This window comes from Porites lutea, chromosome 1, assembly GCF_958299795.1.
Source record: "Porites lutea chromosome 1, jaPorLute2.1, whole genome shotgun sequence".
Lineage (NCBI taxonomy): Eukaryota > Metazoa > Cnidaria > Anthozoa > Scleractinia > Poritidae > Porites > Porites lutea.
Window position 1 is genome coordinate 47,118,577 of NC_133201.1, and position 23,686 is coordinate 47,142,262.

Below are 23,686 nucleotides of genomic sequence, written 5' to 3' on the forward strand. Positions count from 1 at the left end.
AACGTCCACAAAATATCGAGAATTCTTCCCGACATTAACTATTTGCAAAAACAACCGATTTTCAGCTTGTTTTTAATTGTGAGAAGACACGTACAGTTATCATATTTGGAGAGCATGGTATAATGGCTCATATACCATGATGGCTAAGCCAATCAGAGCTCAAGAACTGCATTATCCATTGATTCAGTTTATAATAATTAAGATTATAGGTGCTATTTCAATATTTCCAAAGGCAATACCACTTGCAAACTTGATTCCTATTAGTAGGCAAGGTGCACATGAAACGCGCGTAAGACCCCTCCCGCCGGTTACCTCTTTCATAACTTGTTACACTAAACTAACAGCTATTTTCTTGACGTACATAACAACTGGATACTCTTGAATTTTGTAGCAAATTTAAATAAATATAAATAACTAAACAATCAGACACTTTCCTAATCTGTGCGAGGACGCGTAATGATGGTAGCAAGATTGACAACAATTATGACCCACCCCTGATATGATATTGGCGACTATTGTTACATTTGTGACCAGGAGCCAAAGTAATCCGCTCCTGTTTGTGACCAATTACTTGCTACCAAGGCCCCCATTATCATTTTTGTAACGAGCCGCTTATACATTTGTGACTCTAATTACATTTGGCGCCAGTCATTACAATTGTGATCCCAGCCCCCTAGAAATACGTTAATCGCAACACTTCGTTTAGCACTAAGGCCATAAATCGACGGAAAAAACTCGGTCCGTAATGTACAGTACTGACCGAGAACTCGGCTTGAGGTATGTAATCATTTTTTTTTACAGGGGATGGAAAACATGATAGAGCACACAGTGGAAGTCGTGTTGCTAGGAAAACTTAATGCAGCTGGACGTCACGATCGATGACGTCTCTGCAACTATCAACCAGAAATACATATGTAAAGCCGACCCGTGTTTCTACCTCGCTGTGCGATCCACGGACGTTCCACGCGAGATGAGAATTTCGACAATAGACTCGCTCCACGATTGCGGGGAATTATTATTCCAGAATTTTAAAAAGCCACCAGGTCATCAGCCCCACTTCATACAATTGCTATTTTAATATTTTTTGTCCATGCTTTTAGGCACGATGATTGTCAAATGACGTGGTTTTACTATCCTTCCAACAGAAATACTGGCAAACTTGATACTGAATAATTTGCGTTACTCGACTTTCACGACGTAGCATTTATCGACTTTAGGCTTACTCCTTGGCGTCTCTGACCTCCAAGTTGTGTTAAGCCAAATAACAACATACCGTGTGAGATACTCTTCCCCACGATTTTTCTATTTGTGTATTCTCCAAAGCGCATGACTTTGCGTTCGTCACTGTTGATTTCTTTTAATTCGCGGATGTCTATGTGAGAACCAATTCCCACTGATAAAATCGTTATTCCCTGGATCTCTTTGATTTTCTTGATTTCTTTCTCAACGAGCTCCTTGTTTTGTTTTAAACAAACTTTGTGATCAGTAAACAACACCAAGACCTAAAAACAATGTTGCAAACAAAGATTAGTAATTTCAGCGGTATATAAACCTTAAACGGCTGCTCACACGCACTGGAGGACTCAGCACGGGTTACATATACAGTACATATGACAAAGTGAACTGAAAAGTTACAATTTGTTAATGAAGAACTTCTTTCGAGTGACAACATTACAGAGACTCAGGTAAATTAAGGCATGGGTCCCCAATGATTCAGTAAAAAAGCAATGGGGGGTGGTCTATCTCTGAGCACGTAAGCAGTAGAAAGATGAAACTTTGCCAGATACATGCATGTGTGGTTTCTGTCAATTAGGTGATGTTCAATTATGCAAATGTTGTCACGTGACTCCACACGGCCAGAAAACAATAAAACGTCTTTAAACAAAAATGACAACACTTTTGTTGTGAGTTATTAAACCGGACTGGTTTAGGACAATGTATAATGCAAGCATCTACAAGACTGTGCTTGGCCTTTTTTGAATTTTTCACTGTTTTGGAAAATAAACGGCTTTTTCAACTAGACCAAGTCCCCCAAAGCAATTGTATCCCATCTTAACGCCTTCGATTTTAAATATCTAAAAAAAGGCCAAGCACAGAAGTGATACATTAAACGGCATTAACATTATGCAACCGGTAAAATAATTGAAGACGCACGAAAAAGTGTTGCCGTTTGAAGAACAAGCTTTTTCAGCCGATGGAGGTCACGTGACCTAATTTGCATAATTTTAAAGCACAATATTGACACAAACTAAAAATGTGGTTAGCTGGCAAAGTCTTATGTCTCTTCATCTAAAGCTCTTAGATATAGAACACCCCCTCACTTTTGAAGAGAGCAAATTAAGGCAAATTGAGGCCCATGCCTTAATTTACCTGAGGAGCTTCTCTGACTACGAGAAGTCTCTTACTTCAGTCTTAAAACATAGCGGAGTGACTCGTGTAACACGCGAGTGGAGAAGCCGTGAGAAGCAAGGAGCTTGGGAGCCCTCAGTCACACGCGTGGCTATTTTCTTTTCGCTCGGTTTTAGCTCGTGGGACTAAGAAAAAAGATGGCTGCTCGTAATTTTACATTAAGAAGACGCCCAGAGGTGTTCTTTGGGCTTCCGTTAGCGTCTGGGTAGTTTTACATGTCCTAGATAGATAAACGAGGAGATTAAAAGAATACATAGGCGACATCTTGAACAACTTTCTTAATAGGTTGTCCCTTAAAGGAGAGCGTTGCACTCGCCTCGTCAGTAAACGGCACCCGGGCGCGGCGCTGGCTGCCTCAGCCCGGATGATAGGTTTGTTTTTCTCCTTTAAGTTAAGGCTGTGTAGCGTGGCAATGAATTTATTAGGAACTAAATCACTGCTGACTCATTCCAGTCCCGACAACGACCCCCAAACTAATTTTAGAGTCACTACACAATTTCAGCGTCAACCCGAAAACACAAATCTTCGTAGGTCACCACGTAACTGAAGTCGTAACTTTTAGTAGTGCTCTATTTCCTTCGTACTATGTGTAGTTCCTAGTTTTGGCGTTCGAGTCTTTTCACACTTATTCACATTGAAATTTAGCCATTCGAATAAAATAAAATATAAAAGCCGGCCTTATGTTGGAAAATGAAGTTGATACGTGCTTTATCAAAAAGGTAACGCCGCCTTAAGGAATTGATCCGGTTAAATGTTACATTTGTCATTAGTGTCAGTTTCGACGGAAACGACCGAACAAAAGAATATTTAGACTGGTCACTGCTAGTCTAATACTTTGCATCACCGATGTATACATATTATTAGAGAGTTTAAACAAAAAGGACAGCGACAGCAACGAGAACGGCAAAACAGCAACTTTGCATATGAATCAAGCTCTTTGTACATTCTTTGCCGTCACTGCACGACTACGACGAGAAAGTGCCTAATTTCACGTTTAGTAGATGACGTGAACACAAGACAACAACTTTCGTTTTCTTTCATTGAACTTCGATACAGTCTTCTAGAATTCAACTTCCGAAAAATGTGCCAACATTTGAAGAATGGAACGAGATGGAATAAGGGCAGGCCTTTGGTACAATTTCTAGCTTTCTTTTTTTTCAATTCCTACCTTTTCTGAGTTTGATCCCCCACTCTGTTTGAAGGCTTGTTCCACTATCCTCAGATCATCATGAAGGGCAGGAATTTTAACGTCTGTATTCCTTGTTAAATGTTCCACGCCTTCTGGTAAAGAAATCTCTCTCAGAGATGTATCTTCATCTCCATGTAAGAAGATCTGAAACTTCACCTGGTAGTTTTTGTACTTGTGAAGCAAGTAATCTAAGGTGCATTTCATCAGGTCGAAGGCATCGTCTGCGGCATCAGAAGTTGCATTTATAACAAAGGCAAGATCCATCGCTGTAAATAATCATTATTTTCCGATAAGTATAGCACCTAAAAACTAAATGATAAAGATCTACGTTGTAGATGTTTGTCATGCGATCCTGTGGTGGTAATGAGTCTATTATGGTTTGATGATTAAAATTAAGAAGAGTGCTAGCCAGCGTAGTAAGGTGACCTAATTAGGTCTTCGTTTTGAAGGTATCTAAATGTCGAGAAAAGTTTCATTAGAGTAACCTTATTTTTGCATTATGGACCTGATCTAGAAACCAAAATCGTTTCAAAATCGTTTGTAGAGCACTAATCTAAAACTATCTCAACTCAATTACTTGCCTTTACTTCGATGTACAACTCTGTTGATGCGATGCTTGATATAAAACAAAGTGAACAAGAATGGAAACAAAATGAGGTCAAATAAACACCAAATGTTGAGTATTATCCATGTCCACCATCCAACCTCCAGCCAGGAAGATCTCTTCATTTTACCGAATTTTCCGAACCATTTTTTCTTCATTAAGTTCTGCACAACTGGATGAGCGAAAAACTGCGATAAAAGTTTGCACACAAGAAAAAAGTTTTTGGTTAATATTTGAAAATGTAATCGAGTTATATCTTGTTATCCGATCTAATTTATTTTTCAGGGGTTCATTTTCAACATTTCCATGCCAGTGAAAAAAAGTTCTCATCATAACTCAACCCAGTAGCAACATCAATAACTCAGAGCTACTTTGAAAACTGTTCTTCGATCCAGATACACCGAATATAACGAAAAATCAAAGGTAAAACAATCAGGACTGAACGGAGAACTCAAAAAATAATTGTTCACCAAGAGAAATCTCGTGATAAAAGCAACCATATCTACTAAGCTCAACTGCTCATGGTTATAGCACTAGAAAATTGAATCACCTTCTTTTGCTTCCGTTTGATACCAGCTTCTACAATACAATCCAGAGCCTCCCCGAAGATATAACGAGCCTCTTTGTCGGTCTTCAAAGGCTCAAGTAAGCAATTGGTGAACTCGTCCACCGAGTTTGCCAACTTGGTGAAGTTATCTTCGTCTTGTCCCTTTCGTTCTGCTAACCGTCGGAGCTCAAAATTTACCTGTGGCAGTAAAGGGGCCTTTGGGTTAGAAGGTCTCTAGTTTGTACGTCACGTTTTATTTGTGTGTTTGTTGTTTTTCAAGAACCAGACCTTTTGCGAAATACTTGATAGCTCAAAGTGATAGCTAAGGTCGTTGCTTTCGCTGTTAAACGTTTGATATAATGATTACCAATAGGCTAATAAGTTTTTAAAATAAGCAATAAGTTTTGACAAGCTTTAAATTTTATCTTCTCTTGGTTTTGGAATTGTAGGATGTTACTTAAACGAGGGAAAGGAGCCGGGAACAAGCACAGGGAACGGGGAAAAGAAAAATGGGAACAAAGCTTAAATTGAAGCCTTGCCCTATCAGTGACTTCACTTGCAATGCTCGGCCTTGTTCCCATTTTTCATTTTCCCGTTCCACGTGCCCGTTCCCCGTTATAGTAGCATCCGAAAACCAAAAAAGTATTTTAAACTGGCGTTTCTGTTGGTGCCATTTGTGAACATATATTTTTTTTTTCAACTAATAAGCTCTCTATTTTGAGCAATATGCAAGGATAGGTACATTTAGCTGATTATTTTGCCGTCCTTAGAGAGATGCAATAATCGCCATGTCACGGTCGTGGAAGACTGAAGAACAAGTAGTAAGTTTTTATACCAAATCCTCACTCGAATTATTAATGATAAAAAAGCAACTACAACACATAACGTTATCATGAGGGAAGAATTTACTAGAACAAACAACAAATAAACGAATATTTTGTTTTTTCAAGACCCACCTCCATTGCCATAAGTAACGCATTGGTGTCGCATTTTGTAAGAGCCCGCGGTGATAACACGTCAGTGATATCATCAACATCGCCTTTCCTTAAAGTCCTTCTCAGTTTACGTTCAAAATCTAGTGACAAAAAGTTAAGGATAAGCAATTTTGTTCAACCAAGGTTGTGCCTGGGAGAAACATTCAGTGTCACATTCATCCATTTCATCCAATCATGACTCGCTTCTCTGCATAGAATTAAGCAGACCCTTCCATAAGTATTCCAAAGAAAATGAAATAAGTAAGGAGTATAAAGCATCTTACAATAAAAAGTCAATAATAGAGGACTTTAAAAGATACAGAGCTTGGATTACCTTAAAAACTTGGCTTCTTGACATTCTACAACAATAAGACGGCTCTTTTTCCGTATGGATACCATGGTAAATTTCAACTGCTCTGTATTATAATGATCCTATTTATATTTTTTTTCTCTGAGACTGCTGGCAGCCCATATTTTCTCTTATATCCGACAAGTTCTTATTCCACTGTGATCCCGCTTGGGGCGTGCTATCCGGACAAATTTTGAAATGAATATCAAGAGGCCGCAAGTAAAATCGTCGAAAGCGTAAATGCCTGAGGTTTCTGAAACTGTTGATCTTACTGAACTGGCTATTGCGGTCCGTTGGGGGTACTACTCCGGTCAATTTTGGATGAGCGTGTGCCGCTATAGGGTCGCCAACATTGACCAAGTATATATAGTATCTAGCCAAGCTTCCACTTATATACAATTAATAGAGCAGCTAATAAACTCTAAGCCACTAAAAAGAAACCCTTACTTAACTTTAGGAGCCTTCGATTTCAGTTTACCTTTAGAGGAAGGGCTTGGGTGATTAAGAAAAAATACCCTGCAAACACACCGAAAATGAAAGAAGCTCTCCCAGAGAGCTAAAAGTCGCATGTTTTCACAATGCATCAATTTCGATCACAGTAGTAGAATTCTTCCAAACTACAGCATCGAACCCCCAACACACCCTTTTGGAAGACATAGGACTCTTCAGTAGCAGAAATTTACAGGTTACGATTTATAGGGTCAGTATGTCTGTCTTGAGGGAAGACCTAAGGCCGACGTTTGTGTTCCTGTAAGCTTGTTACGTGTTTTCTTATGGGGCCCGGACAAACAGTTATGTACCTACATTTATACTTCATAATATCTGACAGAAAATTTCACCATAAGGCACTTTTTGTTTTTTGGGCGGGCAGACCCAGGCCTAGACCTCTTTAACTTTTTTCGTTACTAATAACTATAATACTTTAACCCTTTCGTGCGCAAGTTCCTGGGAAGGAAAAGGCCGCTAAAAATACTACCAACAAAAAATTTATTTCTTGGCATCGATCTTGATAGTATGATGTCAAAAATTGACCTAGACTGCTGCGGGATACATTAAATTGAAGCTAGCCCGCATTCGGTAACAGAAAACCAAATATCCTATTTTTGAGAATTTTTTAAAAATAAAAACTTGACAAAAATGTGTCTCAAAATAGTTGCCTATAAAATTTATCACCGCATGATTACTCCACACAGCAACATATATCAAAGCCAGTGAGAAAAATCGATCCACTGTCACACAAGCTTTATTTTGAAACCAAGAAAGCAAAATTAACGGTGTTAAAACTACGAAAGAATGGCTAAAATCTTTGACTGGTCGATACAAAATGGCGCTATTTGCATATGTTTCTTTGTAAAATGACAAATTTTGCTTCGAGTTACCTTTCAAGCCTATAAATCCAGCACCTTTCCTCGACAGCACCACAGACTTAAGAGTGCATCCACGATACGACCAGGCAGGGGCGGCACAAGCCATCTAACCGATTTCGATGAAACTTGCCCAGTTTGAAGAAGTCCACCCAAAACTACTTCACTCCAAGTTTAAGGAAATTTGGTCGAAACCGGGGGGAGTTGACCACCCCCCTTGTTTTTTTTTAAAAAAATCACCAAAAAACACCTAAAAATTGGTCAAAAGTATTAAAGCTCTACAGCTAAAAGAATTCCATCAAATCTTTTCATATTTTCAGTGAATGTTATCCTACCCAAAGACAATTTATTGAAACTGTTTCGTTCTTCTACGACAAGTTCCTATGACACAAGTCATCTCAGCCAAGACCCCCCCCTCTCACCCAATAGTGAAAACTGTTGAAATACCCAAAGTTTAGGCCAAAATATCTCCAATGCCGGAGCATGCTTCAGAAAACGAAGCATACCGTCTAGAAGACTGGACTTCATACTAACAATATCTGCAAAAAAATCTTTGGGCACTCATTTAATTATTCCACAGGAAGACTGCAAACACGTCGTCCACCACAGGGTACCAGTGTCAATTTTGTTTTCATTATAACGCGCTAATTCGGTAATTATCGCACAACAACGGACAGACAATGCCACAAAATGATTTCACGCCATACACTTTAATGAAATAGAACCATTTCTATCTAATTGCCTAAATAAAAAAAGGGCCCACCACAGCGTACCCATGTCAATCTTTTTTTTTTTTTCCTTTCATTATAGTGCGCTAATTCGGTAATGATAACGTAGCAACAGACAGAAAATGCCTCAAAATGGTTACACACTATAAACTTTAATGAAATTGAACCAATCCAAAAGCTTTAGTTTGTCCCTAAGCCATAAAAATAAGAATCGGCGGCCTTATGATGACCTCTATTATTGTATAAGTGAACTTCGTGACGAAATTTACTCTTCGCTAAGTCAAACACCTGAGTCACAGAACACTATCAAAATTACATTGTCTGTATTTGAACTTTAGAATGATTGTATAATAAAATTTGCTTTTGTTCGTCTGGTAAAGGAATAGTACAATTGCTTGAAACTTGCACACCACATTGCATCTTGATACAGAAAACGTTATCCAAAAGAATTCCCTTTTCTGAAAATAAATTGATTTGCTTGCGACTCAAGTCGGTTACCTAATACGCCTGAAAAGGAGAAAAAAAGGAGAAAAGCGTTTGGCTGTTTACAGCCAAACGCTTCTTTTTTTCTAATCCCTGGAAATTACTTCCTGGCAAGCGCATACATCTTTGTAATTTGATAGCTTGATTCGATTTTCCATAATAACTACAAACAGAACAAACGTTCGCTTTAAAAATACAAATTGACGCGCACGAATTGAGTTGTTTTGTTTCCTTCTTTAAAACGGAGTTTTTAAATGTATAAAGGTTTGGCGATCGTAAATGCTGAATTCGGGCTTAGGATATGTAATTGACCTAACAGCCCAGTGTTGAGATTCACACGCTTTCTATAAATAGACCGTTGATTGGAAAAAGCGTGCACGCGCATGGATATTTCAAGGTGTTCCTCACATGCGCCGATCGGTTAGAGGTATAGGATGTAGAGGTGAAAAGGTCTCTCGTTAAAAACGATGTCGCAGTTTTCGTGCTCTTTTGTCGTGCACTGTAGCAGTGAGTGTGACGTATCAACTAGATACCCCGATCGTACACAGTTTTTTCCTTTGAATTCTTGCGTCAGTGATGTAAAGGCGCACTTGAGAGAATTGCAAACAACACAATCATGTGTAGCCTCTGAGAGAGAGCTGATACTTGCTCGTGTCGGTTTGTTTGACGAGGAGGGTAAGGATATGGTTATTTGCCCAAAGCATCGCGTTTTACTTGGAGTAAAGCACTGTCCTTCAAGAAAATGCCAGCATCCGCTTCATGGTCGCCGTAAGGGTAAAGTGTCCAGAGGGGTGAACTTGAAAATGTCGAAAGAGATAAAGGAAACGTGGGACGTTTTGGTTCCCGTAGGCTCAGGTAAGCGTGATCACTGAAGGTAAATACGGTACTTATACATGCTTTGGTTTCTTGATGATTAAGCCTCATGTAAAGGAATCAAGACAGGATTCCAATCACTGTATTCCAGTATTTGTCAGGGGAACTTGGGTTCCTTTTCAATCATTAGTGGGATTCCGGATTCCACTAGCAAAATTTTCTAGGATTCCGGAATCCGGATTCCCTTAAATGGGGCAAATGATTGACTAATACACAAGTTTAGTCAATTGTTTTATTAATATATACACAAGTGGAAAGGAGTTTTTTTTTTCTTTCTTTTTTTTTGGCGAGGGTGGGGGGAAGGATGGAAGATCTTGTAAGAAATTAATTATGAGTTATAGGGTATGATATTTATTTCGCAAAAGAATAACAAACAAACGAACAAATAAGCGATTGTGTGGTGAATTTTGATCTACAAGAGTTTTAATCTATTTTTAAATTTACCAGGTCAATTTGCCCTTCCGTTGTTTTCCTCTTTGTATCTTAGCTAGTTACGTTCTAACGGTAGCCCATAGTTATAGGTTCCTGCTTCTAATCGGTCATTTTTCCCCAGGAGGGGCGGGGGATAGGGCAATTCTCTCAAAAGCTACAGTGATTATACAGATTTTTTTGGCGAAACCTCAGGGCCAGGCCTTTTAATATAGAGCCCGGTGTCAATTAAGAATGAGTGTTCTAGAACAGGGCGTGAAAATAACCGCCTCACTGAAAAATCAGATTTTTGTTTAAAATCCGCACTGGAATTGCGGCTAATTATATATTTACTAATGGCCTACGCTGGCCTACCACATCGCGCGGACTTCTAGTATTTTCTACAGCACTAATCAATAATACTTCCAACAGGGGCCCTCTTTTGGCTAGGAATGGCGGCATAAACCTATTTAGAATCTAGCTTGGTAAAATCCTTCCCTCTAGGAAATATTAGAATGCCTAAATGGATGCAGGCAAGCCGTTTATTGCTTGGGAAAAGTTCCAAACAGTTTGTTCTATTCAGCCTGTTACCACAAACTAACAAACCATAATGCTACCAAAACTCATTTTAGGTTTATTCTTGTACGCAAGGGTTTGTAGACAATGCCGTGGTGACCATCTAAGAACTCTAGGTTCTACTGACGCGGATTCCGAAGTACAAGATCCCGGACTGGCATCCACGTCTCACCCAGAGCCTCAGATTCACGAACCTTCATGTTCTACGGAGTCCGCAGAGGAAATAGTAGAGCCACCACAGTTACTACCGCCTGCTACAGAAGAATCAGAACAATTGTCTGCTACCCCTGTCCTTCACGTAAGATTCCAAGAAGATCTCATTAGTGAGGTAAGTTCTTCTTCGGCAGTGTGTGAATGAGTTTACTGATTTCAAAGGGGCGGGACGTTTGCGTCACTTGCTTTGTAATTGTTGTCATAACCCACTGATCTTTAGAACAAATCAGGAAAGGAGGGAGAGGGGTCGTTGTTGCTTGATGTATTGGGCGTAATGTTGGTTCTCACACTAATTTGCATAGACTTTGAATAAAATCGGAATAACTCGTTAAAATTGGTTGTTATACTGAGAGTCACTATATGGTTGAGTCATAAAATTTTCTCCTTTGAAAGAATGCCTGTCTTTGAGTATGCTTTGCGGTCGTGGTTTCGAATGTTGCTCACTCTTACTTATCGAACTTCCTTTGAAGCATAAAGCGCGAAATTTAATAAAATATAATCATCAATAACTCGTAACAATTACTATTCAAAGCTCATTCTACCCCTGTTATTAATCTTAGAGAGGTTTGAGCAGATTCATATAGCGTTCATAAACAAAGCCAACCGGCGCAAAGCATACCGGCCAACAGGAATTCTTTAATGTAAAACTTGTGCACGCTGACTATACGGTAATAATGCCAAACTGATGGAATAATTAGATATTTCCTAGATACAGTTTTTTTCTCTTCCAGCATAGCGATCGCGACTCAGACCCCAGCGACCGCCATTCAGACGCTTTGTCGCGGACGTCTTCTGGATCCCAGGAGTCTCTTGGCGCAGCAGAGACGTCGGCAGAATGGCAGCCCACCCCTCAAATACAGCACCGCCTTTATTACCTTAATAATTTCCTCAGAATGGCTACTGAAGGCAGGGTCAGCCCGGTGAGGTCACAGTGCCAATGTGACGTTCTTACTATGTCATCCAGAACCCAGCGCTACTACGGGAAAAAAGCGGAGCAGGCTATCGAAGGCGTGCTTGAATCCATTGCCCCTGGCAACGCCTCCTGGCTCTACCACCAAGTCATGCAACGGCGGATTCGTTTACAAGCGGCCGAGGGTATAGTCGAAGACACGCTGGTTGCCAGACTGGTGATTCTGTATGAGGAAGCCGCCAATTGGTACACAAGACAACAGATCCCGTCGCTTTTCGTGAACGACTACTCGAAGAGCGAGCTATTGGCTTTGATTCCGGGTCTCTCAAAATGGAGAATCGACCAGGCAAGGAAGCACGCTTTCCAAACTAAGCCCGGGCAACCCATTGACCCACCAAGGATCACCAGATGCTGTTTGGATGCTGTGAAAGTTGACCACTTTCTTGACTTCTTGAGCAGATCAGTTGGTCAAGATGTGGCATATGGCACCAGAACTCTTAAACTGGAGAGTGGAGAGAGCTTAGAGATCCCGAACATGGTGCGCACACCTATAGCCTCCCACCTAGTGCGCATGTACCTGAACTTTTGTGTAGAGTCCAACAGTTTGAGCCTCTCGGACGCTCCACGCTCTTCAATATAATCAAGGTACGGATTATAGAACGTTCGTAAAGGACGAATTTTGATCAGGGTTAATTGTAGTTGTAGTAGTGGTGTAGTAGTAGTAATGGTTTGCATTTAGAAATTAGTTTGGAAACAAAGCATTTTGTTTCTCTTCAGGTTTGTGGGGCTTCACTAAAGAAATCGTTAGCCGGTCTTGATAGCACTCAGACAGATGGGGTACAGGCGCTCGCCACTCTTGAAGACATCACTCATCAACTCAAACAAGCCAGTGAGATACAAACACCTTCCATTATTACTGTAGGTGCACGAGTTGTCACAACTTTTAATAAGCTGACGGAGTATCAATATTTATTATTGTGTGTATTTTTTCTATCACAGGACTGGATAGCACAATGGCCGATAACATTCTAATGCGACTCAAAGCAGATCGGCAGTATCTGAAGACGGATTTCAAGATCCACACAGCCAGCAAATCCCCGTGCGCAGATCACTGCAGAGTGTTCGCCCTCAGTAGGACAGAGAAAGAGTACAACGGTCAGTGCCAACATCAGCATAACATAACCTGTGACCGGTGCGAAGACCTAAAGAATGCTGTCTCAGATCTGCAACTAGCGTTGGATTCAGGTGACGTACATCTAAGGTAAGAACATCTTTGTGACAGAAAAGCAGAGTTTAGCATTTATTGTCAACTAACAACCTAATCCCCAGGGCGCTTTATATGAGTTTCAGTTAGAAATTTTAAACTGCTTTGGGTGGTTCTAAACCTAATGAACATATGTTTTAAATGAAACGCAGTTTACGAAAAAAGTGAGAGAGTCATCATTATTTTTTGATAAAACGGCTCCAAAGAAAAATTTCTGACGCTATCGCGCCGTGATGTTGACAAGCTCTACTCTTTCCCTTTTTAGTCCTGATAAACGAGAGGAGTTACATCATGATTTGAGCTGCGCTGCGCCGAGCATAGAAGATTGGAAGTCGCACGTTCTCCGTTCAGTTCACCAGGACGCGGCCAAGAGCGAAATTGTTGATAGCCTGAAACCATCACAGGTTCTGCTAATAATAGACTGGGCGATGAAGTTTATTCCCACCAGCTTTCGCGAAACGCAGCGCGACTGGTTTGGAAAGAAGGGGAAGTCCTGGCATCTCGCGGTGGCCATCACTAAAGCAGAAGATGGAACAATTGATGTAGAAATCATGTGCCTACTCTTCTGTCTTTATCGCTCACTGACCACTATAAACTAGTTTCTCGTGAGCGCGGTCTTTGTTGCGCTAACCGATTGCAAAATTGGATAACTGATAAGAATGCCAGGCCGAGAAAAGACGCGAAAGTTTAAATTCCTAATAGTGAATTTCATCATTTCATTGCTTTCGACACTTATATAAAGATAAAACGTTGGCGACGCACATAAGCGCGCGCAAAAGCGCATAGGACGGAGTACATTTTTAATCCAAATAAAAGGCCATAAACATTCTCGAAAAAAGCAGACCTTCCCGGGTGTTATCTCTGTTTCAAGTCAAAATGCGCAGGTTAATATTCCATTAGCCCTTGACTGTGACCAGGTCCCTTGGCGCACTATTCATGGTAAAAAATGCTTTACTATTATGATTTTCAGACACGTACATATATCCACTTATTTGATGAATGCAATCAAAACTGGTTCAGCGTTGCCTCCATCATCGAAGACTCACTAACCACCATGAAGCGACAGAAACCTAGACTGAATGAAGCTTTCCTAAGATCTGACAACGCAGGCTGTTATCACTGCGCATTTCTTCTTCTCAGTCTTCCAAGCCTTGGACAGCGGGTTGGTGTCCGCATAGCTCGTTATGACTTCAGTGAGGCCCAAGCTGGGAAAGACATATGTGACCGCCGAGCCGCGGCCTTGAAGAGCTACATTAGGCGCTACGTTAATGAAGGCAATGACGTCAAGACGGCAAGTGACATGAAAGCTGCTATTGACTCGCATGGGGGCGTCAAAGGCTGCTACTCAGTGGTGTGCAAGGTTGACGAAAGGTCCCAAAACATGACCAAGCACTCGCTGAGTGGCATACAGTCTTTGAACAACTTCGTGTTCACTGAAAGTGGAGAGATGATCGCTTGGCGGGCCTACAATGTCGGACCCGGAAGGGTCTTTTCCGCGGCGTCGCTAGCGCGTCTCGGTACCCCTCAAGGCCCGACAAACTTACAAGTTCTCCAGGCATTCAATAGTCCTGACATACTGACTGGTGTCTTCCGTGCATCTTCCAGCACGCAAGAACAGCAGCCCGCAGCACCTCCAACGGACCCTATAGCCGTAGAACGGATTCAGCTTGAAGAAGAAGAGCGTGTGGCCTTTGGCTACCCAGAGGAGGGTTGCATAAAAGTTTACCAAAGTCACAGCAGCCTTCAGCGTCACCTCGATGCCGGGAAACACCTTCTCGCGTTAGAGAGAGAGTCTACGTACGACGTGATAAAGAAAAAGTGGGCAGAGACCTGCAAATCAATTTCTGGTAGCTACGTGGAAGCAGCTCAGCCGACCTCATCTGCATCCGCCTCAGTTTCCCATAGCCAGTCGGAAGACCCGCTGCCAACAGCTGACATGGGCTGGGCATTAAAAAAGACCAATAAGTCTGTTCATTTCACCACTAAAGTGCGCCAATTTTTGCTTGAAGTCTTCCTTCAAGGAGAGGACACCGGGAATAAAGCAGCGGCTGAGGATGTAGCAGCACGAATGAGGTCCGTGCGAACCGCTGAGGGAACGAAGGTATTTACCAAAGACGAGTGGCTGACATCTACCCAGATCTCCGGATATTTCAGAAGAATGGCCGCATTAAACAGGATTGGGGGTCTTCACGGAAGAGAGGAGGTGAGGCCAGCGCCAACAGAACCGGTATCCGAGGGAGGAGAAAGCGAAGATGAGGAGGAAGACCCATATGAGGCTGAAGCTCCCCTTATCAGAACACGGCTTCAAATCAAAAGAGAGCTAGAACTGTAACTTTACTTTCGATGAGAGTGTTTGTCTGTTTGATTATATCTATTTTGACTTTTGTCTTTGATAGTTCTTACAAAGGACAGTTCTCTAGGGCACAAGTCACAAAAACACGCAGTTGATTTTGTTTTCAGTATAGCAAGGTCTTTCTGATAAAGTTTTCTGCATCAAGATGCAATGTGGCGTGCAAGTTTCAAGCAAATGTATTATTCCTTTATTAGAAGAACAAAAGTCAGTTTCATTATACGATCATTCTAACGTTCAAATACAGACAATGTAAGCATTTTGATAGAGTTCTGTGACTCTCGTGTTTCACTTAGCGATGAGTAAGTTCCGTCACGAAGTTCACTTATACAATAATAGAGGTCATCATTAAGCCGTCGATTGTCATTTTCATGGCTTAAGACAAACACAAGCTTTTGAAATGGTTCAATTTCATTAAATTTTATAGTGTGTAACCATTTTGCTGCATTTTCTACCTGTTGCTATGTCTTTATTACCGAATTAGCGAGTTATGATGAAAAAAAAAATGAAGTGGGTATCCTGTGGTGGGCCAAGTTTATTTTATTTTAGCTATTAGATAGAAATGGTTCTATTTCATCAAAGTGTACGGTGTGCAACCATTTTGTGGCATTATTTGTCTGTTGCTGTGCCATAATTACCGAAGTAGCGCGTTATAATGGAAAAAATTGACGCGGGTACCCTGTGGTGGACGACGTGTTTGCAGTCTTCCTGTGGAATAATTAAATAAGTGCCCAAAGATTTTTTTGCAGATAATGTTAGTGCGAAGTCCAGTCTTCTAGACGGTGTGCTCCGTTTTTGGAAGCATGCTCCGGCATTGGAGATGTTTTGGCCTAAACTTTGGATATTTCAACAGTTTTCACTATTGGGTGAGAGTGGGGGTCTTGGCTGAGATGACTTGTGTCATAGGAACTTGTCGTAGAAGAACGAAACAGTTACAATAAATTGTCTTTGGGTAGGATAACATTCACTAAAAATATGAAAAGGTTTGGTGGAATTCTTTTAGCAGTAGAGCTTTATACTTTTGACCAATTTTTAGGTGTTTTTTGGTCATTTTTAAAAAAAAAACAAGGGGGGGTGGTCAACTCCCCCCGGTTTCGACCAAATTTCCTTAAACTTAGAGTGTAGTAGTTTTGGGCGGACCCCTTCAAACTGGCCAAGTTTCATCGAAATCGGTTAGATGGCTTGTGCCGCCCCTGCCTGGTCCTTTCGTGGATGCACTCTTAAAAGTTCAACTGTTTGAATCTTAAGCTTCGTAGTTCGCTGAAAACCTCATCGAAAAACACGACCATTACCACGAAAAATCCCAAAAAATATAACCGAAGCTGAAAGATCTTTGTCTTCCGTCGCCATTATTTGAGTTCGCGTGCCGCTGAGGTCGATAAAATATCGAAAACTTGACCAAAATTGATCATACAGACACAAGATGTCACCCATGTTGTTCTCTTTCTTGATCAAAGTCACCACAGGCTACCCAAGACTCATGTAAATGAACGCTGACCATTTTTCTGCAGACCCCTTCCGATCGTACGAATTCGTACGATTGCGCACGAAAGGGACAAAAAAAAAGAAAGAAAATTAAAGAAAATCTTTGCACATCCAGATTTCTTTGTTAATGAGTGACTGAAAGAAGATAAGTGCTTTTCCTGTCCACGATATATGCTTTAATAAAATTATTCTCGATAAATAAAGTTGTGTCAAGATAAAAGCGTTGGGCAAATTGATAATGGCTTGCAAAGCGGTTTTGTTAAACACTGGCTAAACTCCGTTTGAATAACCGGCCCAAAAGTTTTGACGATTTCGCCTTTTCTCAATTCACAATGGACTTTTATATGGCATTGAATTCTATACAGCTGAATCGTTTTGTTAGTATGTTAGTAAGGTAGCATAGGTTATTTAAAGTGGCTTACGGTAGGTCCTGTGCTTTAGGCATGGCCTATGTAGGGATCACAATGCCAAAAAGGATACTTTATTAAAGGGTCTCGAAATTTAACCCGTCACGCGCCACGTTCATTGATACAAGGCTTAAATATGGGAGTCCAACACCCACTCCGTTTAATAAGTTCAACATTCCAACAGCACTAACCTTTCCTTTCCTTTAAATCGTCTTCTTTATTTCTATTCGAATTATCACCATTCATTCTTTCCAACTCTATCTCTTCACCTTGCTCTGTCATCATTTACTGTTGACGTCTATCATAAACAACATGAATTTTTGCGAGTTAGAAATATATGGTGTCAAAAAAGTTATTCTATACATATATTGCTTAAAACAGAAGTAAAAATAAAGATAACTTTACAGTGAAAGTAAAGTTAATCCGTGAGACTACTCTCGGTACAAATCATGGTCAAGCCTCACGATAATGAAATATTAAAATATTCATTTGGTGATCGGCAGTTTTTCAAACAAATGATTTCTCATAGTTCTCGCTGCTCTAACCGTGGCGAGTGGTGTATGTGATGTCTGGTGCACAGTTGGATAGAGACAATACAAGAAAAGACAGAAAAGGGATGGTGTGAGTCGTTAGCATGCACACCACCTCTTTTCTGTCTTTTCTTGTATTGTCTCTATCCAACAGTACAAATAGAAAGAAAACGTTCCAAAGAATATTTAGTTATAATTCTGGCTGTACAAAGAAAGTTTTGAACGACTTTCTTGCCTCGAGTTTATCTTTGAAAAAAGCAAACACCATGAAGCCGGCTTAAGACATAAACGTGTTGTAAGCTTCAAGCTTGAAGACTCAGGATTTTTTAGAAACAGTTTAATACTTGTCTTCGTGAATAAAAACTGTTGTCTGTACATGTTTCACCGAATTATATTTCTTTTATTGATTATTCGTGGTCTCTTTTGTAATTTTAATCGCTGTGCCGTTTGTTTTCAGTCGTTTAGTGAACATTGCTTGTAGGAGTACTCAAAATGCCGGGCGTATCAAACGCTTTTGAAGATTGCACATCGATATAAAAAATAAACATAATAAATTATTTATTATGTTGGAGCGTAACTCTATTAATGCTCATTCGAAGACTCGACCACAGCTCACACTGCGAAAGTGAGAATCGGCTGGCCGTATAGGTAATTTTGGAAATTTTTTAGACGGTTTAGCTAAAAGCCAACGCGTGCTTTCGATCCTCCTGAATAGTGAATGAGTACAATTTGTATATTTGTATTGCAAAGTTGTGAAATACTGCATTCTGTCCGAGGTCTGTATGATAAAAACAGTGCCTCATAGTACTGTTTCACCTCAGATGTGATGTATAAATTGTATAAGAGGTTGGTTTACACGTACCCAGATTTAGTGGCAAGATTTTGTAAAGTAAACTTGTCGAACGCAAAAGATTCGGCCTGATCTTTTTTCCAGGCCTAGTTAATCTACGGTGATCAAATCAAGAGCCATTATGGCTCTTAAATGTGATCGAAGATGATTGCTATTTTTTGGATGTACATATGAGGTTATCAGCTCAATGTAAGATTTGGTTAACTCTTCGGCTGTTTGCAAATTATTTTTCTCTAAAATCACTTTAACAGCGTTTCACACTTAGCCTTTCCCTCGAAAGTCACTTGAATGTGCTCTAAAGTTAACTGAATTTATTAATGGAAGCTTCGCTTTTAGCCCTGGTTGAATCTGTTTAGTATATACTAAAACAGTGGATAATGTTTTTCGCGCGCTCTGATTGGCTAATCAATCAGTGAATATCCTGCACTAACACCGCGGCAAAACGCACTGCGCATGAGCACAAAATTTAACATCCGATCAGCTTTTTATTTCCGGTCTAGTATATCAACCAACTGCGTAAGCATAACTTTGCCGTCGCGCCAAGTTTAAAAGCAAAAAGGGGAAACAGACAAACAAGGGGGTGAAAAAAATCACTTCATTCGAAAGCTTATATATTTTTCTAGTGTCAAACTTTTGCACCACATGGTTATCTGTTTGCACCAACGGTGAAAATGACGTTTGAAGTTTGCAGGTCGCGAGCGCTCGACCAGACGAATTTGTTTTTACTGGCTTTCTTGCATGCTACTGGTTTGGCATAAGTTAATTTGGGAGAAGGCGATAACTAAGAAAAGAATGGAAATACTTATGAAAGAAACCAAAATAAAGACGTCATCATTATCATTAACACTAGAACCAGAAAATAAAATTTTAGCCCGTTCAATAATTTTTTTATTATTAGAGAAAACAACAACTCAAAACAAAAGATGGGCGGGATTTAATAACAACTTCTGCAGTCACGAACACCCGGAGCTTTCAGTGCCGGCAAACTAAACATGCCTATAAATGACTTTCATTCAAGAAAATGCCTATTTAATTCTTTTACATGGTTGTTCTTTGGTTTAAGACTTCAGTAATTTCAGACTGTGCGGCTCGGCTGCATCTCATGCTAACACGAAACTTCCAGCTGCTAAACACATGGCATGAAAATTTCAACTTCTAAAAGCCATGAAACCAGCTTTTCGCTCTCTGATTCTGAGAATGAAAAAAATAAATAGAGTTGTTAACTTGCTGCCAACCTCAACAGTATAATTAAGCTTAAGTTTCATGGCAATCAACTCTGAAAAGTTTCGTTTCAAAACGCGGTAAAACTCAGTGGTAAAGAAAACTACAAAGCGATTGTGTGTTGTCGTTTTCGAAGTAAAGCTCGAATCGGCTTTAAGACATGAAGACTGAGAAACTGAAAAACTGAAAATTAGAACTACAATACACAAGCTTGCAATGATAACTTTTTATGTCTTAGTTTCAGCCAGGTTAAGTGAGAAATAACAGTCAAAAACTTTGTTTTCGTGAATGAAAATCAGTTTACCTGAAGCTCTAGCCAAAATCAAACACTGAATTATTATCAACTTACCTTTTCTGAATCTAATCGACTAATTGTTTCAGTGATCTGTGCCTGGTTATCCATAAAAGCAATTTCAATAACTACAAAATAGTCAAAAACACGAGCAGGATGAAGCAGAACAACTGAACCACAAGCTGCAAACAAAATGAAGCCGAGCGCGCGGTGGCGACTCGATTTGACTGGAAAGTGTGACTGAAAAAGAGACCGGAAATGCACAACCTGGCGCATGTGTAGACGTTTTGCCGCGGTGTTTCCTGCACTATTCACTCTGATTCACCTCCAGTTCCTCCGAGCGAGCGACGCCAAATTCTCGTAATTTGAGAGCAAAATGACTTCCCGGTTTGCTGCCGTAACAAAAAAAAAAATTTCGCAACTTATCAAGCAAGCTGTTCCCGAAATACACGAAGAAGGTGACGAAGTTCGGTTTGGAAGTTTTAACAGGTAAAGCTTTGTCTTTTTGACTTGAATTTATCGATAAAACCGATAAAAAAGTTTATTGTTTACAAATACAAATTTAAGCTCGTCTAGCGTTACTTTACTCAGTTGACGTGTTCATAAATAAGCTTAAAACTAGATTTAATAATCTTTTTAACAGAATGATTTTAAATACGAAAAGAATTCACAACTCCTTTTGAAGAAGTTTCCCCGCAAGAGTTAAACAAATGTCTTAAAAAGTCTTATTTGTCGGCAAGAAAAAGAGAAGACCGCGGCCGTTCGGTCGTTGCACGCTAAAATTGTAATCGTTGGCAACAGTAAATGGGTTAAAAAACATCATTTTTGTGGTCAATTATCTCACTGTTTTAGTATATACTAAAACAATTAGTCACCTCAGTGTCGGTGGCTAGTAGTGGTGGATATTTACCTCGCTGCTTCGCGGCCTCGGTAAAATACACTAGCCACCTCCATTTCGGTGAACAATTGTTATATTTTATTGTCCCATAATTAATGCTATGATATTTTTATTCATTTTGTCTTTAGTAGGAAATTTGTCTCTATCCAACAGTACACCAGACATCACCTATACCACTCGCCACGGTTAGAGCACCGAGAACTATGAGCTTTGTTGTGACAAGATTTCTGCTCGGTATTAGTAAACACTCAGTCAGGCAACCTTAAATACTATTTTCCGTCTCTGGAGCCGGTAGGGTACTTCAATCCCGTCATCCCGACCCAATTCAATGAACTTGAATGTAATCCCGTAATACCGATGGTTATTTTCGTCATCCCGCCGGCTTCCTTTGCATACTTTCAATCTCGAATCGCACCCCCAATTGTCTTTAAATTCCTGAATCCTCGTCTTCATTGCATTGGGTCGGGATGACGGGATTGAAGTACCCTACCGGCTCCAGAGAGCTCGTCGAATAATGTGTAAAAGATTTACTCCACCTTAAAACTGTTCTTGTCAAAGTACAGTGTGTGGCAGAAAACTGGATTTCTCAGAGCCTCGTTCCCGGTGTCTTTCTTAGGAATGAGGTTGGCTAATTCAAAGTAACCTTTGTAAATTGCTCCAAATTCATTCATTTATTCATTCATTCATTCTTTATTTGCCATATATACAAAATTTTACAATGCAAGGTTGGAATAACGAGATTAAAGAAAAGTAAATGGCGAGGAGACCTGAAAGAAACCACGAGGCTTATAATGAGTCAGGTCTCCTCAACTTAGGATAAACTAGTCTTGATAATATACTGAATTACAATGTGGGCTTATGATGGGTTACTTTAACCGCGGACTCTCACACACGCATACACGCACGCTCACTACATACATATCTCAAATGAAGCTGGCTTCGGGCACAGGCAACCCAGCAGGGGCTGATCCAGGATTTTTTTTAGGAGGGGGTGCACTCGTCTCTTGCTCTACTTCAACACCAATAAACCACATAGTTTTTTGGGGGGGCAGAATACCAGTTGTATTAGAAAACGGTAGGTCATCTCAGGGGGGGGTGCGCACCCCTTGCACCCTCCCCCTAGATCCGCCCCTGCCAGGATGGTCACGTACTCGACCTGAATTAGGGCCTGTTTACATGGAGTGGGGGACCCCGGTCTAGTGGGGTTGGTTTCTTTTGTTTTCACGCTCTGGGGGACACAAAACAAAAGAAAGCTACCCCACTAGACCGGGGTACCCCGCTCCATGTAAACAGGGTCTAAGTCTGCTGCGAAGCCAGTGGAGGCTTTGCAGCAATTATATGCTATCATCTCATTAAAAACTTTTTGTCCATGACGCCCAGTATGGTCGATCGTGCGAAACAAAAAACGAGGTGCTTGCTTTGGTTTTGTCTTTAATATGCGTGTCAGCAGGGCACCTTTATTGTTTTCATGAGAATGACGGAAAGGCATTTTCCATTTCTAATAAATCGGTACCTTATTAGCAAGCGATATGGAGGGCTGACAAGTTTCCGTGACACAGTTCGTAACGGCTCATTGCAGTTAGGTGAAATGCAAATTTTGCACCGGTGCGATCACACGTGAAACGAGTCATGAACTTGCAGGTTTCGTTTGCTGGATGTTCAAGACTCTAGCAATCTTTAAATCAGATATATAACAGAGTTGATTACCACCACGTCCTCCCCATTTACAGGGTCAGTGATTTTAGGCGCTGTACTTCATATATGTAAAGGGTGGATAGGAAGCGATTCAGGCTCTGACCTCTAGGTGTACGTTCCAGCCCGAGCATTAAAATTTCCACCAATTTCGAATTTTATAACAACATATTTCGGGCATAAAACTTTTGAAATATTAAATTATTCTAAGCTAACATAGAATTAACGACAATCGCTTTCTTTAGATTCCAACGCGGAACTTTGAACTAAGCACCTTAAGAAACCAACCGCATTCAATGCTCCTGATCGCTTAGTCAGTATGCATGTAACTTGTCATGTTGTTTGTTTTTAAGGAAACCTGCCTTTAGGAAGCTCGTTTTCAAATCTTATAACATACGTCCATAGGCATATTTTCATTGATGGATATTATTTTGATAATTTTGATCAAGGATTACAAATTACATGTACGTATGTCCTGTATTTAAACGAAATCAGAGTGACGGGCCAACAACACTAAAAAATATATTTTTTAGCGAGTCTGGACTACTCTTAACAGCTTGCAAAAAATGAGAGAATCTTGCCACACAATGAATAACACCTACCTTAGTTGTTGTATCCAATTTAACAGCATAGTTCACAGTGCATTTTAGGCCTTTCGGCTTCTATTTGTTCACCTTTGTTGTCCTGCACTAACTATGTGTGTTCAGAAGGCTACGTCTGAATATAGATGAGATTCTTTGCGTCGTCCTGGTTACTATGTTTTGCTTGACTAGACGGATGAACAATAAAATCGTTTTTTACCAAATAGAAGAAACAAAAGTGGAAAAAAAATCGTTCATTAAACCCTCTTTTCCTGCTCACTTATGCCTATGTTTTTTCTGTGTTTTAGACTACACTATTGAATCATGCAATACGGATGAAACCTTATTCATAAACTTTGTAGAATCCTACAATGATGTAATACTTTCTGTCAAGATGATTTAGATATGAGACATCAGGCCTTAGGTTTCGTACCGAAAGCGGTGGGAATATAAGGGCTATAACAAGTCCGGAGGCAAAGACGTGTAGTG

General features: G+C 40.3%; 1 protein-coding gene across 1 annotated transcript in view; it reads right to left on the reverse strand.

The window, feature by feature from the left end:
• Window positions 1-17,433, reverse strand: part of LOC140931007 (uncharacterized) — a 30,844-nt gene extending 13,411 nt beyond the window's left edge. The window contains exons 1-6 of the mRNA XM_073380757.1: window positions 17,325-17,433; window positions 5,706-5,824; window positions 4,753-4,947; window positions 4,180-4,390; window positions 3,578-3,864; window positions 1,274-1,502 (exon numbers count right to left, since the gene is read on the reverse strand). Coding sequence (XP_073236858.1) covers window positions 1,274-1,502; window positions 3,578-3,864; window positions 4,180-4,390; window positions 4,753-4,947; window positions 5,706-5,824; window positions 17,325-17,418 — 1,135 coding nt within the window. The 5' untranslated portion in view covers window positions 17,419-17,433. The remainder of the gene's footprint in view (window positions 1-1,273; window positions 1,503-3,577; window positions 3,865-4,179; window positions 4,391-4,752; window positions 4,948-5,705; window positions 5,825-17,324) is intronic.
• Between the last annotated feature and the right edge of the window lie 6,253 nt (window positions 17,434-23,686).